This window comes from Cnephaeus nilssonii (assembly GCF_951640355.1).
Source record: "Cnephaeus nilssonii genome assembly, chromosome: 2".
Lineage (NCBI taxonomy): Eukaryota > Metazoa > Chordata > Mammalia > Chiroptera > Vespertilionidae > Cnephaeus > Cnephaeus nilssonii.
Window position 1 is genome coordinate 84369874 of NC_137073.1, and position 13214 is coordinate 84383087.

The following is a 13214-nucleotide window of genomic DNA, read 5'->3' on the forward strand; positions in this document are numbered from 1 at the left end:
AGCCGCCATGCCCTGCTCTCCCCGCTCTGTCTGCAGGGCCTGGGGCTTCCCGGCTGCTGCGATCGGGAAGCCGCCATGCCCTGCTCTCCCCGCTCTGTCTGCAGGGCCTGGGGCTTCCCGGCTGCCGCGATCCGGAAGCCGCCATGCCCTGCTCTCCCCGCTCTGTCTGCAGGGCCTGGGGCTTCCCGGCTGCTGCGATCCGGAAGCCGCCATGCCCTGCTTTCCCCGCTCTGAGGTGACTGGGGGCAGCCATCTTGTGGCTATGGGGGCCGCCATTTTTGTCGCGGAGTGATGGCTAATTTGCATATTACTCTATTATTAGATAGGATAAATGTTTTTCTTGTGGTTTAGATGCCCTCGTTGATTAGGTAATGAATTCTAATTTGTTTCAAGTAAATTCATCAAAGGATACTAGTTGTAGTATAGATTATTTTCTAATTATTATTATTACTAGAGGCCCAGTGCACAAATTCGTGCACAGGTGGGGTCCCTTGGGGTGGCCTGCGGGGATCAGGCCCCAGCTCACTCCCCTAGGCTCACAGCCCCGCAGCCCCGTCTGGTACTTCGCTGTTGCCTGGCGCTGCCCCCTCACCTACTCCACCATCCCGCCTGCGGGGCTATTGGCGGGGCAATTGGGCCCCCGCTCACACCTGCTTTGGCCTGGCACTGCCTGCTCACCTGCTCCACCATCCCACCGCAGTCCTGCTCTTGTGGGGGCCCATTGGGGCCGGCAGCGCCTCCACTGCTGCTCTCTGCCAGAGCCGTGTTGCCAATGCCCGCAATGTTCCGCACTGCCCCCTGCTGGTCAGCACATTTCATAGCAAGCGGTCGAATTCCCGGTCGAACAATTTGCATATTAGGCTTTTATTATATAAGATTATTTTTTGCAGTCAATATTTGGCAATGGAGGTGGCAGTAGGAAACCTGAGTTTTTTTGTTAGATGATAACTGTGTCAGTATCTTTTCTAGCCTCAGTGTACAAATGTGGAGTCTGTACTAGATCATTTCTAAAGAACTTGAAATTCTGGAATCCATGATCATGTTAGTATTAAATTTATAATTTGTAAAGCAGAAACAAATGTAGCCCACTAGAGGGAGCACTGTTCTTTTTTAATGTTCTCAATTTTATTGAAAAATAGATCTTTCATATAAGAATGTATAACTTGTAGCTGAACAATTTATATAATAATGATAAAATGAACATCTGTTTACCCACAATTTGCATATTTTCCTCAGAGGTCATCAATATCTTGATTTCTGTCTTAATCATGCCCTCGCTTCTCTTTAGTGTTTTAACACTTAAATCCTTAAACAGTATATTGATTTGTTTCTGAAATATACTGTTTGAACTTTATATAAAAGATATTAAAGAATGTGCTTCTCAGATTTGTTCTTATATTTCTCATGATTTTTGAAATTCATCCATGTTGATATATTTAATTATAGTTCCTGGGTTTTCTCATTTATGTTCTATTTTGTTATATCAATATATCTGTTGTTCTGTTAGTGGTGATTTGGGTTGCTTTCAGTTTTTTTGCTTTATAAACAATGCTCCCACGAACATTTATGAACCTGTTTCCTTTTGCACATGTGGAAGTTTCTTTAGGATACCCAGAATTACCTTGGAGTGGAATTATATTAGAGGATATACCAGTATGCATGTTCAACTTTACTAGGTAATTCCAAACTTTTCCATACTGAGTATGCTAATTTTTATTCCAGTAGAAAATATTTGATATTGACTGACTTAAATTTTTGCCAGTTTGATAAGTGAAATGCTGTCTCCTTGTGATGTTATTTTGATGGCTTAAAGAGTTTTATTTTTTAAAATATACTTTATTAGAGAGAAAGGGAGAGGAATAGAGAGTTAGAAACATCGATCATCTGCCTCCTGCACATCCCCTACTGGGGATGTGCCTGCAACCAAGGTACATGCCCTTGACCGGAATCGAACCTGGGACCCTTTAGTCCGCAGGCTGACGCTCTATCCACTGAGCCAAACCGGTGAGGGCTTAAAGTGTTTTATTTTGCTCATTTTTTTTTTTTTTTTTGGTCAAAAATTTAAAAGAGGTTCATTTGGCAGTTTGCCCTTTACCTATAAGCCATTGGTTGAGCTAGAAAATTCACTTCGAAAATGGCTTCTTTCTCTGCTTACAAACATGGTGCCTTTGTGCTTTTTGGCCTCTCCTTTCTATACGAGGTTTCATCCTCAGGGCATCTCTATATGGGTTTTGCTTTTTGTGGCAGGATGCTCTTAGGGTAGTTGCTGTCCTTACATTGTTGCTGGAATTATATGCAGTAAGTATAGTATGTAAATGTGAAAGTGTATGTGAGTGAGTGTGTATGTATGCATACATGCTATACTTTGGCCGGAAATAGGACTTTTGTTGTGATTGTTGGCATCTAAAAAAAACAAAACAGGACTGGATTTCTATAAGCCATGCTCTACTTATGAACTAGGGTAACTTTTACTGGCTTTAGAGTTCCATTTAATTAATATTTTGGAATCATTTGGAGATATCTGCCTTGGTAACTTAATACCAAAAATTTAAGCTATCTTTCAGTTTATTTATTTTTAATTTGATTTAATGATTTGCAGACCTCATTATTTTCTTACTGACTCAAAACTGACCTTTCAAATAAAGTGTAGTTATTGGATGTTCTTTTCAGAGAAGATGAAACTTAGCTTCTCTCGGTCAGTCATCATTTTCCAAGTCTATTGTGACTGCTTTTGAAATGTTTCTCCATAGTACTCTTTATTTGTGATTCTTCTGTTTCATCTCGATAAAAGTTTCCTTATAAACAATAGACATTTAAAAATTATTCATTTCTGCATTTGTCTTAGGAATAAGATCTTTATAATTTATTTGATTGATTTTTCCAATGGGTATCATGAACAAAATTTTAAGCCTTTATTTTGGCTTAAATAAGTAAAAAGTCAAACTAAAAAGTTAATTACCACCTGACTGGAGTTGCTCAGTTGATTGAATGTTGTCTTGTACACCAAAGTTTGCCGGTTTGGTTCCCGGTCAGGGTACATATCTGGGTTGTGGGTTTGGTTCCCGGAAGAGAAGGCAGCCAATCAATATTTCTCATATCAATGTATGTGTTTGCTCCTCCCCCCCCCCTTCCTCTCTCTAATCATGTCCTCAGGTGAGGATTAAAACAAAAAGTTAATTGCCTACTGACTTCTATGTCAACATTAACAACTAGAGTTCTTGCATTAGTTCATCAATGCAATGCAATGCAATACAGTGCAATGCAATGTGTTGTTTTCTAACAAGCTAACAGAAAAAGAGCCTTTAAGTAAATTATGTATTAATTACATTTCTGTTGTTCTTTATCAGGTATGGTCTAGACTAGTTCATAGAGAGTTAGATTGTATTTAGGCTTCTATGAGTTAGTTCAGGAGTAATGCTGTTGAAACCTAGGAGGGATAGGAACAGTGGGTTATTGAACGTCAGAATAATGACATTGGACAGCTTTTACCTCCTTGGAGATGAATTTCTAGACCAAAGCTTCAATCTCAGTGTCAAGTATTGGATATTTTAGGGCAGGAGGATTAATCTTTATTAGAAGTAGTTATAAAAATGAATATTAGATCAAATGATTTTTGTTATTATATATGCTTCCTTAGCAAGTATTATGCTTCCTTAGCAAGTATTACCAAGGACTTATCTATCAATTTCTATTTGTATGCTTATCATCTACAAATTTCAGCTGGAGTTATGAGGCAGTAAGGATTTTGAGCTAGGTGAAAGGAATGGCTTACTTGGGCATCCCATTAAGAACATATTTAATCATGAAAGTCAAATAATAAGAGAATAAATTCTATTTATTTAAAAATGTTTCATATGCTTGATTCCTGTTTTTCTTCAGAAATGTTATTTGATGGGCATGATGAGTGGATATTTTTTTAATTAGTTTTTATTTATTTTAGAGAGGAAACATCAATGTGAGAAACATCAATTGGCTGCCTCCCACACATACCCTGACTGTGGATTGAGTGTGCAACTTGAGGATTTGCCCTGACTGGGAATTGACCCTGTGACCTTTTGGTGTGCGGGATGATGCTCAACCAACTGAGCCATACTGGCCAGGGCTGAATGAATATATTTTTTAAAATATATTCTTACTGATTTCAGAGAGGAAGGGAGAGATAGAAACATCAATGATGAGAATCATTGATCAGCTGCCTCCTGCACACCCCACACTAGGGACCTAGCCCACAACCTGGGTATATGCCCTGAACAGGCATCAAATTGTGACCTCCTGGGTCACTGGTTGGTGCTCAATCACTGAGCCACGCCAGCTGGCCTGAATGAATATTTTTTAAAAATATTGTTGGTTATAGTTAGCCACGTATAATGATTTGATTAAGTATGAACTCATTTAGTATATGAAGTTTGCTGTTATATAAATTCTCAAGGATACAAGAAGTGACTATTGTTAAAATATCTGTGTTGTCTTCCACTGACTATAATAATAATGGTTTTCTTCTTGGCTTTTAGATTTCCTCCTTCCTCACCCTTGAAACCATATCCAAAGAGGCCCCCATACCAAAAGGATGCTATTAAATTTCCAGAATGGAATGATTCCCCACCAGGCGTGTCACAAGAAAACATCCCAGTAAGGCCACTTGTGATGGTAAGTGCCATTACTAAAAGACTGATGGCTAGCAGCAGGAAGAATAAGTAGTAGTCTGTGAACCACCAGGCTTAGTCCAGTTCTCTCTGTTAGTTCCTTATGAACTTTGGTCTGAAAGTATTTTAAAACAATACCTTACGTGTCAATAGCTGAGAAACCAATAACAAAGACTGAGTTTTGCATTTTATCACTCTTGCTCATTGAGATTTTGACTGAAGATATGGTAGCTGTTTTCATATGTTCAGACCAAAAAGTTTTTTGTTAAAACTCCTTTATTCTTTTCCTTTCAGTTCTATAATTTGTTCTTTTCCCTCTTTGTCTCCTCCTCCTGAATTTTATCACCAGTTGAGAGTGAGAAGGTTGGGGCATGGAGTATTGTGGAATGAGCCCTACACAAAATATGAAAAAAGGTAGAATCTGCTAATCTTAGAAAACCTATGCTGATTATGCAATGAACTTTTTTTGGGACCTACTTTTTCTTTAAAATATCCCCATTAAAGACTACCAAGATTGAAATAATGCTTAAAAAATAAAACGCAGAGACAAATTTTGTATGGCAGTTTTTAAGAATTATAGTAACACCAATGTGTTTAATTAATCTAGTCTTATATGACTTGATGTCCAATTCATGCTTTTGTTTGCAAAGATTTGATGTAAACATTTTTTGGCAATGTAATGAAAAGAAAAAATATCTGAAGAAGTTGTATTATCTCAGTTTGGAGAGTATAGTTAAGCAGCTTAGGCTGTATCAAAGATAATTCAAGAAAAAGTAACACTGGTGACAGAAATGGGGACTCTATAGGGCTTACAGATATGTCAGGGATAGTGATGAATTTGGTTTTAAATATGTTTGATGATAAAGTTGGGTTGTATTAAATGAAGTGTCTAATAGGCAGATGGAGATAATAGCGCTGGAACTTAGGGGAGCAGTCATGTTTGGAAGTCATTAACTTATTCACTCAACAAAGATTTATTGAGTGTCTACTGTGTGTCTTGCATTGTACTAGGCTCTACAGTTACAGTAATATGTGATACAGTTTTGTTCTAAAAGGATTCAAAGTCTACTGAAGCATAACAATACAAATATAGATTAATAGAAAACATAGTGGAACTATTCTGAAAGAGTGAGCACAAAGGGTATTTGAGGACTATTTAATTCCTAATAAGGAACACTTAATTAAGGTCTGCTTGCTAGTCCCTATCCTAGAGAAAATTAAAATATAAGTTCTGTGAGATAAGGTATATTATTTTTGCACATTCACATTTAAATATCTAATATGACCCCATCCGTAGAATTATTATTCAACAAGAGATAGAATCCCATATTAAATTAATGTGTGTTTATGCCATCAATAATAACTTCCCTTTTCTGTTCTATTTGGTTCTTCAAAGTCAAAATATTCCTGGAATTACCTCTAGGAAAACCAACTGCTCATTGCATACTTTAATGCACCAATGACAGTGACTTCTGTCTTCTGTTCAGTTTCAAATCTTTCAGGATCCCCGAAGTGGTATACCAGTGTCTCGATTCATCCACCTCCCTGCCCCCAGTGTATCATTTTTCTGGTCATCTGAATCTACATTTGTTTTGATAACTATTGTCTTGCCTTTTCTCATACTTCCCCCTTAAATGGAGTGGTAGACGTTGGAAAGCTCCCTGCTTGTTAGAATTCCACTAAAGCCTAGACTGCTGCTTCTTGAGAATTGTCCAAAGAAGGAATGGCAGAGCAGGATCTGTTTCCCTTGATATAGGTGTTAGAATGATGGCGGTAATCAATAGAGAAATAGTTCATCATCTTGAAGAACTTGAGCTTATTCATTTTTTTTATTTCTTACTTTCCCTCTCTGTTTTTGCCTCCACTTTGCTTGTTGGTTTTTGTTTTGTCCTATTTTCTCCCTTGCCTAGCCATTATATCAAATAAAATGAAATACATAAATTTATTTCTTGTGTTTGCTGAGGGTGGCAGTATAATGTGGAAAGTAAGTGTGGGCTCTTGAATCTTGGCTCCTCCATTTACTACCTATTTGAGCTTGTGTCTGTTTAATTCATTGTGTTTCTGTCTCAGTGTTCTTTTGGGTGGAACTGGGATGATAATACCCCTCTTGGGTAGGGTTGTTTTGAGAATCAAGTGAGTTCACACAGGTACTTAGTAATGTATTTAAAAGAATTGTTTACAGGCAGAGACAAAAGAAAAAATACTCATAATATCATCCAGAGAGAACTAATATTAACATTTTTGTTGTGTATTAGTTTTTCTCCTTGCCATCTCAAGCTGTTCTCTGTGGAGGTTTGTTTTACCTGCCTTTTGCACATGCCTACAGTCTGGGGGCTGCTATTCAACACTGTACTTATTCGATCTTAGCTTACAAAAATGAGCGAACTCTTGATTATAATATAATTTTATTTTAAATAATCATTCAATTTGGACAGTGTATAAATAGGTATTCTATTTAATTTTGAAATAATAAAATTTTATTTCATTGCTACTTCTCTTGATTATTTGGAACTCCCACAGGAAATGTCATGCTTATCATCAGAGCTCTTCTGTAATTCCTGAATCTTAATTTATAATATGACCTGATTTTTAATAGCCATACTTTATTTCTCTGCACTGCATGCAAAGAAAGTTAGTTTATTTCTTTTTATTTTAAATCAAATTACAAATGACAAAATTAAAGAATTTCTTATAAAACAATACCACTGTCAATTGAAATATTCTCTTTCTTTCTGCTCCCCTCCCTGCCATCAGAATTCTGAGATGTGGTACAAGCGTCACAGTATTGCTATTGGAGAGGTGCCGGCTTGCCGCCTTGTCTACCGCAGACAGCTGACAGAGGCCAATGTAGAAGAGATATGGAAGTCTATGACATTATCACAGTATGTGCATTTGATATTAATGAGACTTTTTAGTGTGTTTTTTTCTAATTTTCTTCTTTCTTAATCTCTGAATATTTAATTTTCTGAAATTACGTATAAAAATCTCAATTTTGCATTATTTGCAGCTGTGCTGCTTATCAAACATAACTGGATTCTGTTTTATTTTCTATGTAATTTATATAATAGTTAAGAGTAGACATTTGAAAGTTCTTTAACTCTTAATGAAATACAGTGAGAAATTAAGTCTTTTAAATATTTTATGTACTATATAATTAAAGTTAATAGCAGGGTTTTTTCTCACAAAGATGTACTAGTAGCTGTTTTTCATCACTGGATAAGCTAATTCTTGTTTTTATAATATCTTATGAAAATTTCTTGGCATTTAAGGTGTTATGTCATTAAATTACTAAAGCAATATGTTAATGGCAAAAGGATATTTTTCAGTGTATTCTATCATAATCATTTTCTAGCCTTTTGCCCCACAAGAATTGGGTGAAATGCAAGAAAACGACACAGTTTAAAGATTGATATTTTACAGTGCTGGGATTTGGGGTAAATAATGACCTTAAAAAATTTAACTAAATAATGTAATTATCATCTTTCTTTTTAGTTTACAGAAAATCCTTGGCCTAGATTCCTTAGAAGAAGTTTTAGACATTAAACTTGTCAAGTCCAAGTTCATCATACATAATGTATATAGTGTGAGCCAGCAAGGAGTTGTTATCCTTGATGACAAATCAAGTAAGTGTATAGAAACCATTTTGTTTCTGGTTGATCCATATGTTGGCTGCTTATCTATCACCTTCTATTTGATGCTTCTCTAAATCCTAACTAAATTTATACTTTCTCATCTCGCATCCTGATACCTTTTAACTAATTGTTTGGATTAAAGAAATGTCATAGAATGATGAATACTCAGGAGTGAAAACGTCAGCAAAATCCATCCAGAGGCCAGTTCAATTAGCCTCAGTGGGCATTAAAAGGTTCTGTATTATCCTCAGAAAATCCCTAAAAAGTGAGTAGGTTTAAGACCTATCTTAGAGCTTGAGTCAGTTTTCAGGTGGATTCTGGGGTCTGATTGATTTTAGGTTCTCATTGACCTTTTTGTTATGATATTTCCGTGTCAGTGTTTCTGAGATATTTTGGTTTATGTCCCTTTTTTCTTTTTATAAAGGTAGCTTTCTAGAGGTTGAAGGTGTTTCAATTTTGTATACTTTTTTTTTTTTCAAGCCAGTTTACAAATCAGGAAAAAAACAAAACATTTAGCAGCTATCCTGTTTTGTTTTATTTTAAATATATTTTTATTGATTTCAGAGAGGAAGGGAGAGGGATAGAGAGATAGAAACATCAATAATGAGAGAGAATCATTGATCAGCTGCCTCCTGCATGTCCCCTACTGGGGATGGAGCCTGCAACCTGGGCATGTGCCCTTGACCAGAATTGAACCTGGGGCCTGTTAGTCCGCAGACTGACACTCTATCCACTGAGGCAAACTGGGTAGGGCCCTGATTTTTGAAAAATACACTCACAATACATGTAGTGGGCCAGAATCTCCAAACTGATTTTATAACTTCCTTCCCCTGGATAAGGGATGGGCTAGAATTGAACAGGCTCTTTGATTGGGTCTTCCTTTACTTCAAACACTTAATCCTGGGATTTAGCTGGAATTAGAATGACCTTTGGCTGTGGGAAGGTGGTACAGTACTTTTGGGTTTTATTAAAGTTTAGGCTGGAACCCCTGGCAGCAGACAGAGCTGTACCAGAAGGAGCCCGAGCAGTGGTGAGAGGGAAGAGGTTGCTCAAGGCCAGGTTTCCTGATAGGAACAGAATGTGTCTTTGAAACTTGAAATACTCCCCCTTTTTAGCCCCGTATCAGGAATGAAGGACACCAGGAAACAGAAATAGATTTGTGAATTTATGAGTTGTCTGGTTAATACCAACTTGTAAAATTAAGTTACATAGAATGAGGGGGGTGTTGCCTTTGAAGTAGATCTAAAATACTTTCACATTCTCTGAGTATAGCAAACATTAATACTTTTAGCTACCAGTTGGATGACCAGTCTTTTTTTTTTTTTTGTCTTATTAAGTAAGTTCTTCAGCAAGGAGAACACTCTCAAGTCTCAGGTTCATTAGGTCTAACAATTCAGTGTCTTTTCAATTTTACCGAAAGTAGAGAAGATGAAGAAGTGCTAGCGTGAGTGCCAGCTCATCTGATCAGATGCCTGTGACAGGGCCAGGCAGGAGGAAAAGACTACCAGAATGGCTCACCTAGGATTTTTTGTAGCAGTGTATTAACCATTATTGTTTTAAGGCTGTTCTAATATGAATAGCCTACACTAATATGTCAGTAGAACTTGGTTTGCTTAAAACATTTTGAAAATTGGAACATGTAAAGTGATACCTATATTGGACCTTGGACATACAGAATTCACCTTTTTTAATTTTTTTATTTTTTGGTGAACTGGTTTCACAAATGCATTTCATGACTAATATTTTTGCTTTTCCTCTTTTTTTCATTGCCTGATATAATTCTTAGGATAATTGATTTGTTTGTTAGTTTGTTTCCCTGGAACAAATGATCAAATTTCTTCTTGTCACTAAAGCTTTAAAAAGTTCATCTTGTCCTTAGAGAATTTTGCAGGCATGATTTATACAAGCAAATGTACCATTGCTGCTAAGGAAAAATTTTCATCTTTTAAAGTTCTAATACATAAATAGGTGATTTTGATTAGCAGATATGTTCCATACTACTTAGGCAAGAACTACATTCTTATGATATCAATTATGTATGTAATTTCTAGAGTTATATGCAATTGAATAAAATATCTTTTTCTTTTTCTGCAGAAGAACTTCCTCATTGGGTACTGTCAGCAATGAAGTGTTTAGCAAATTGTAAGTACTTATTGTCTGCCAATTTTATGAACTTAACAGAAATTGGCACCCTGAATTAGAATATACTTTTGCTCAATGACCTGAACCTATGTGATTGGTAGTTAATCATTTTGAGATTACTGTATTTTTACTGATAAATGTGTGACTTGGTGAAAGGGCTGATTATAGAATGCGTTTAAAGGAATTTGTGTTTTCATTTTCTGTTGTCTGATTTTTATTCCTAAAATGTGTGTTCCTAAGTATGTCCTATATTTACATCATCAGTTTGCTTAGCAGATCCTGTCTACTATTGGCTTTTTACAGGGCAGTAGTTTAAGTGGGAGAGAAATGTTTTAGAAGACTAATCTGATTGGAATGCAGGATGGTTTGGAAGGAGAAGAACCTGCATGTAGAGAAGCAAGAAAGACTTTCAGTAATTTGGACGTATGATGAAGGCACCTGTATCAGGGTGGTCCCTTTGAGGTTTTCATAGGCATACAAAATCCATTTCATAGGCAGTTGATATCTACTTTATTCAACTATCCTAAGAATTATATCACTTTATTGGATATCACAGGCACTGTGAAACGATGAATAATTGAAGTATTTCTTTTAACATTACTATTTTGGGGGGGATTTTCAGAAGGCTTGACCCAACGAATGGTTAATGGCTTAACTCAAACCAATGGTTTTAACAAGACGAATTCTAGTTATTTGGCTGACTGATAGTGGTGATATTCTCTGGGTCTTTTGAAGTCTCACAGATCACTGCAGAGAGGTAGTTTCTTTCTTCCCTTTTGGGTGAGACTAGTATGAGCAGAGATAGGTGTATACATTCTTGAATTAGTAGACTCTGAATTACTTAACTGAAGTTAGTTTTGTTTGATTATAGAATGAAATTAAAATAACTATTCAGATGATAGTGGGTGATCTCAGTGGTAATATACAAAAAATGATTATATATTATTATTCTGAGTGTGAATAGCAATATTAGTTTATGTGAAGCCCAAAGTTCTCCATGTTTAACTATTAAAATTATTGTCCATTTTTGGTTAATATTTTGGAACCTCTGAGATGTGGAGTTCTATGGTTTTACCTTGGGAGAGTGATTTTTATTCTTGCTCCATCATTTGAAACCACTTAAGTTTAAATTATATATTTGGCCAGAGTTGGCAGTGACAAGATAGAAGGTGTAAATGGGAGGTTAAATGGCCCATTTCTGAATTCCTGGCAAACTTAGGACTTGGAGGTTGAGGAAGCCAGAATAACAAATCTGGACTATAGTATGTTGTAAAGTGTATATTAAGGTGTATCTATAATGTTGAATTTTAAGTGATAATCAAAACTTAGTGAAGAGTATAGTTTTCCCTCAGGGAAGATGTATATATAAAGCCACCAAACTTCTGCAGAAAAGGTTAGAATAACTGGAATTGCTCATCAATGGAGAGGAAAGATGTGAGGAGCGACTCAGTAATGTTCTCCATGTGTGTCAGGTGGTGTTATATTATATGGAAATTCTTGGGACAGGAACATGTCTCATATGTAGAAAGTGCAGTGGATGGTTGGCATATTCATAAAGATGCTTGTTTATGTGTCAAAACAAGGTGGTGAAAGGGCAAAGTCAGCCTTTTGATTAGTTTTATAAAATAATTTTTCCAAATTCTCATTGGTCTCCAAAATTTATTTTGAATCTTTTAAAGTTATGAACTATTTCTTATACTTTTTATTTTTAATGAGTCTAGATTCCTGTTGTAGTCATCTAAAAGGGAGCAGAAAGGATAGACTGATTATATAATACTTTGAAGGCCTAGTGCAGTGATGGCGAACCTATGACACGCGTGTCAGCACTGACACGCGTAGCCATTTCTGAAGACACGCAGCCGCATGCCGAGGATGAAACATTTGCTGCTCCTGAGGATGAAACATTTGCGAAATAATGTTTTTTCCTCAAAGTGACACACTACCTGAGTTATGCTCAGTTTTTTGGCGAAGTTTGACACACCAAGCTCAAAAGGTTGCCCATCACTGGCCTAGTGCCTTCTTCTTCTTCTTTTTTTTTTTTTTTAAATATATTTTATTGATTTTTTACAGAGAGGAAGGGAGAGGGATAGAGAGCTAGAAACATCGATGAGAGAGAAACATCGATCAGCTGCCTCTTGCACACCTCCTACTGGGGATGTGCCCGCAACCAAGGTACATGCCCTTGACCGGAATCCAACCTGGGACCTTTCAGTCCACAGGCCGACGCTCTATCCACTGAGCCAAACCAGTTAGGGCAGTGCCTTCTTTTCTATAAATCTGCTGCTCTCTTCTTTAAGCCTGTCTGCATTTATTGTAGACCATGCACACATAGGCCTGGGTACTTTCATTCGTGACTAGCCTTGTGGTTCACTGCAGAATGAAGAACTAATGCCAGATAAATACAAAATCAGGTTAACTGATTTTTTTTCTTCTTTGTGCATGTAGATTGCAAGAATGCAATCAGAAATGGATACAAACAACTCTTCCAAAATCTGTCATGAATAACATTTATAAAAAACTAGTTTTAAAAAATATTCTGAAGTTCAAGATAATTAAGAAATGAAAGATCTTAGAAATATGGCCTCTTCTCATAGAGTTCACTATGCAGAAGTATTTTTAGGAACCCCCCCCTTTTTTTTGCATATTTTTAACAAGAATGATGGAATGTTCACAAAAGGGTACAATTGCTTAGAATGAACTGCATATTTATCCTGGGAGGGAGTAAGCCAAGGCAATGTGTATTGCTTGCTGAGACATATCAAACTAATGACAGCATTTCACTTGACTTAGCCTGCAA

General features: G+C 36.6%; 1 protein-coding gene across 2 annotated transcripts in view; it reads left to right on the plus strand.

The window, feature by feature from the left end:
• The window catches only part of DEPDC1B (DEP domain containing 1B), a 66183-nt gene that overhangs the window by 25793 nt on the left and 27176 nt on the right, over nucleotides 1-13214 (plus strand). Inside the window, exons 3-6 of one of the 2 annotated variants that reach the window (XM_079760908.1) lie at nucleotides 4512-4647; nucleotides 7398-7525; nucleotides 8136-8266; nucleotides 10373-10417. In XM_079760908.1, the coding sequence (XP_079617034.1) occupies nucleotides 4512-4647; nucleotides 7398-7525; nucleotides 8136-8266; nucleotides 10373-10417 (440 nt within the window). Of the gene's footprint in view, nucleotides 1-4511; nucleotides 4648-7397; nucleotides 7526-8135; nucleotides 8267-10369; nucleotides 10418-13214 lie in introns of both variants that reach the window. The other variant, XM_079760907.1, reaches the window with a different exon arrangement.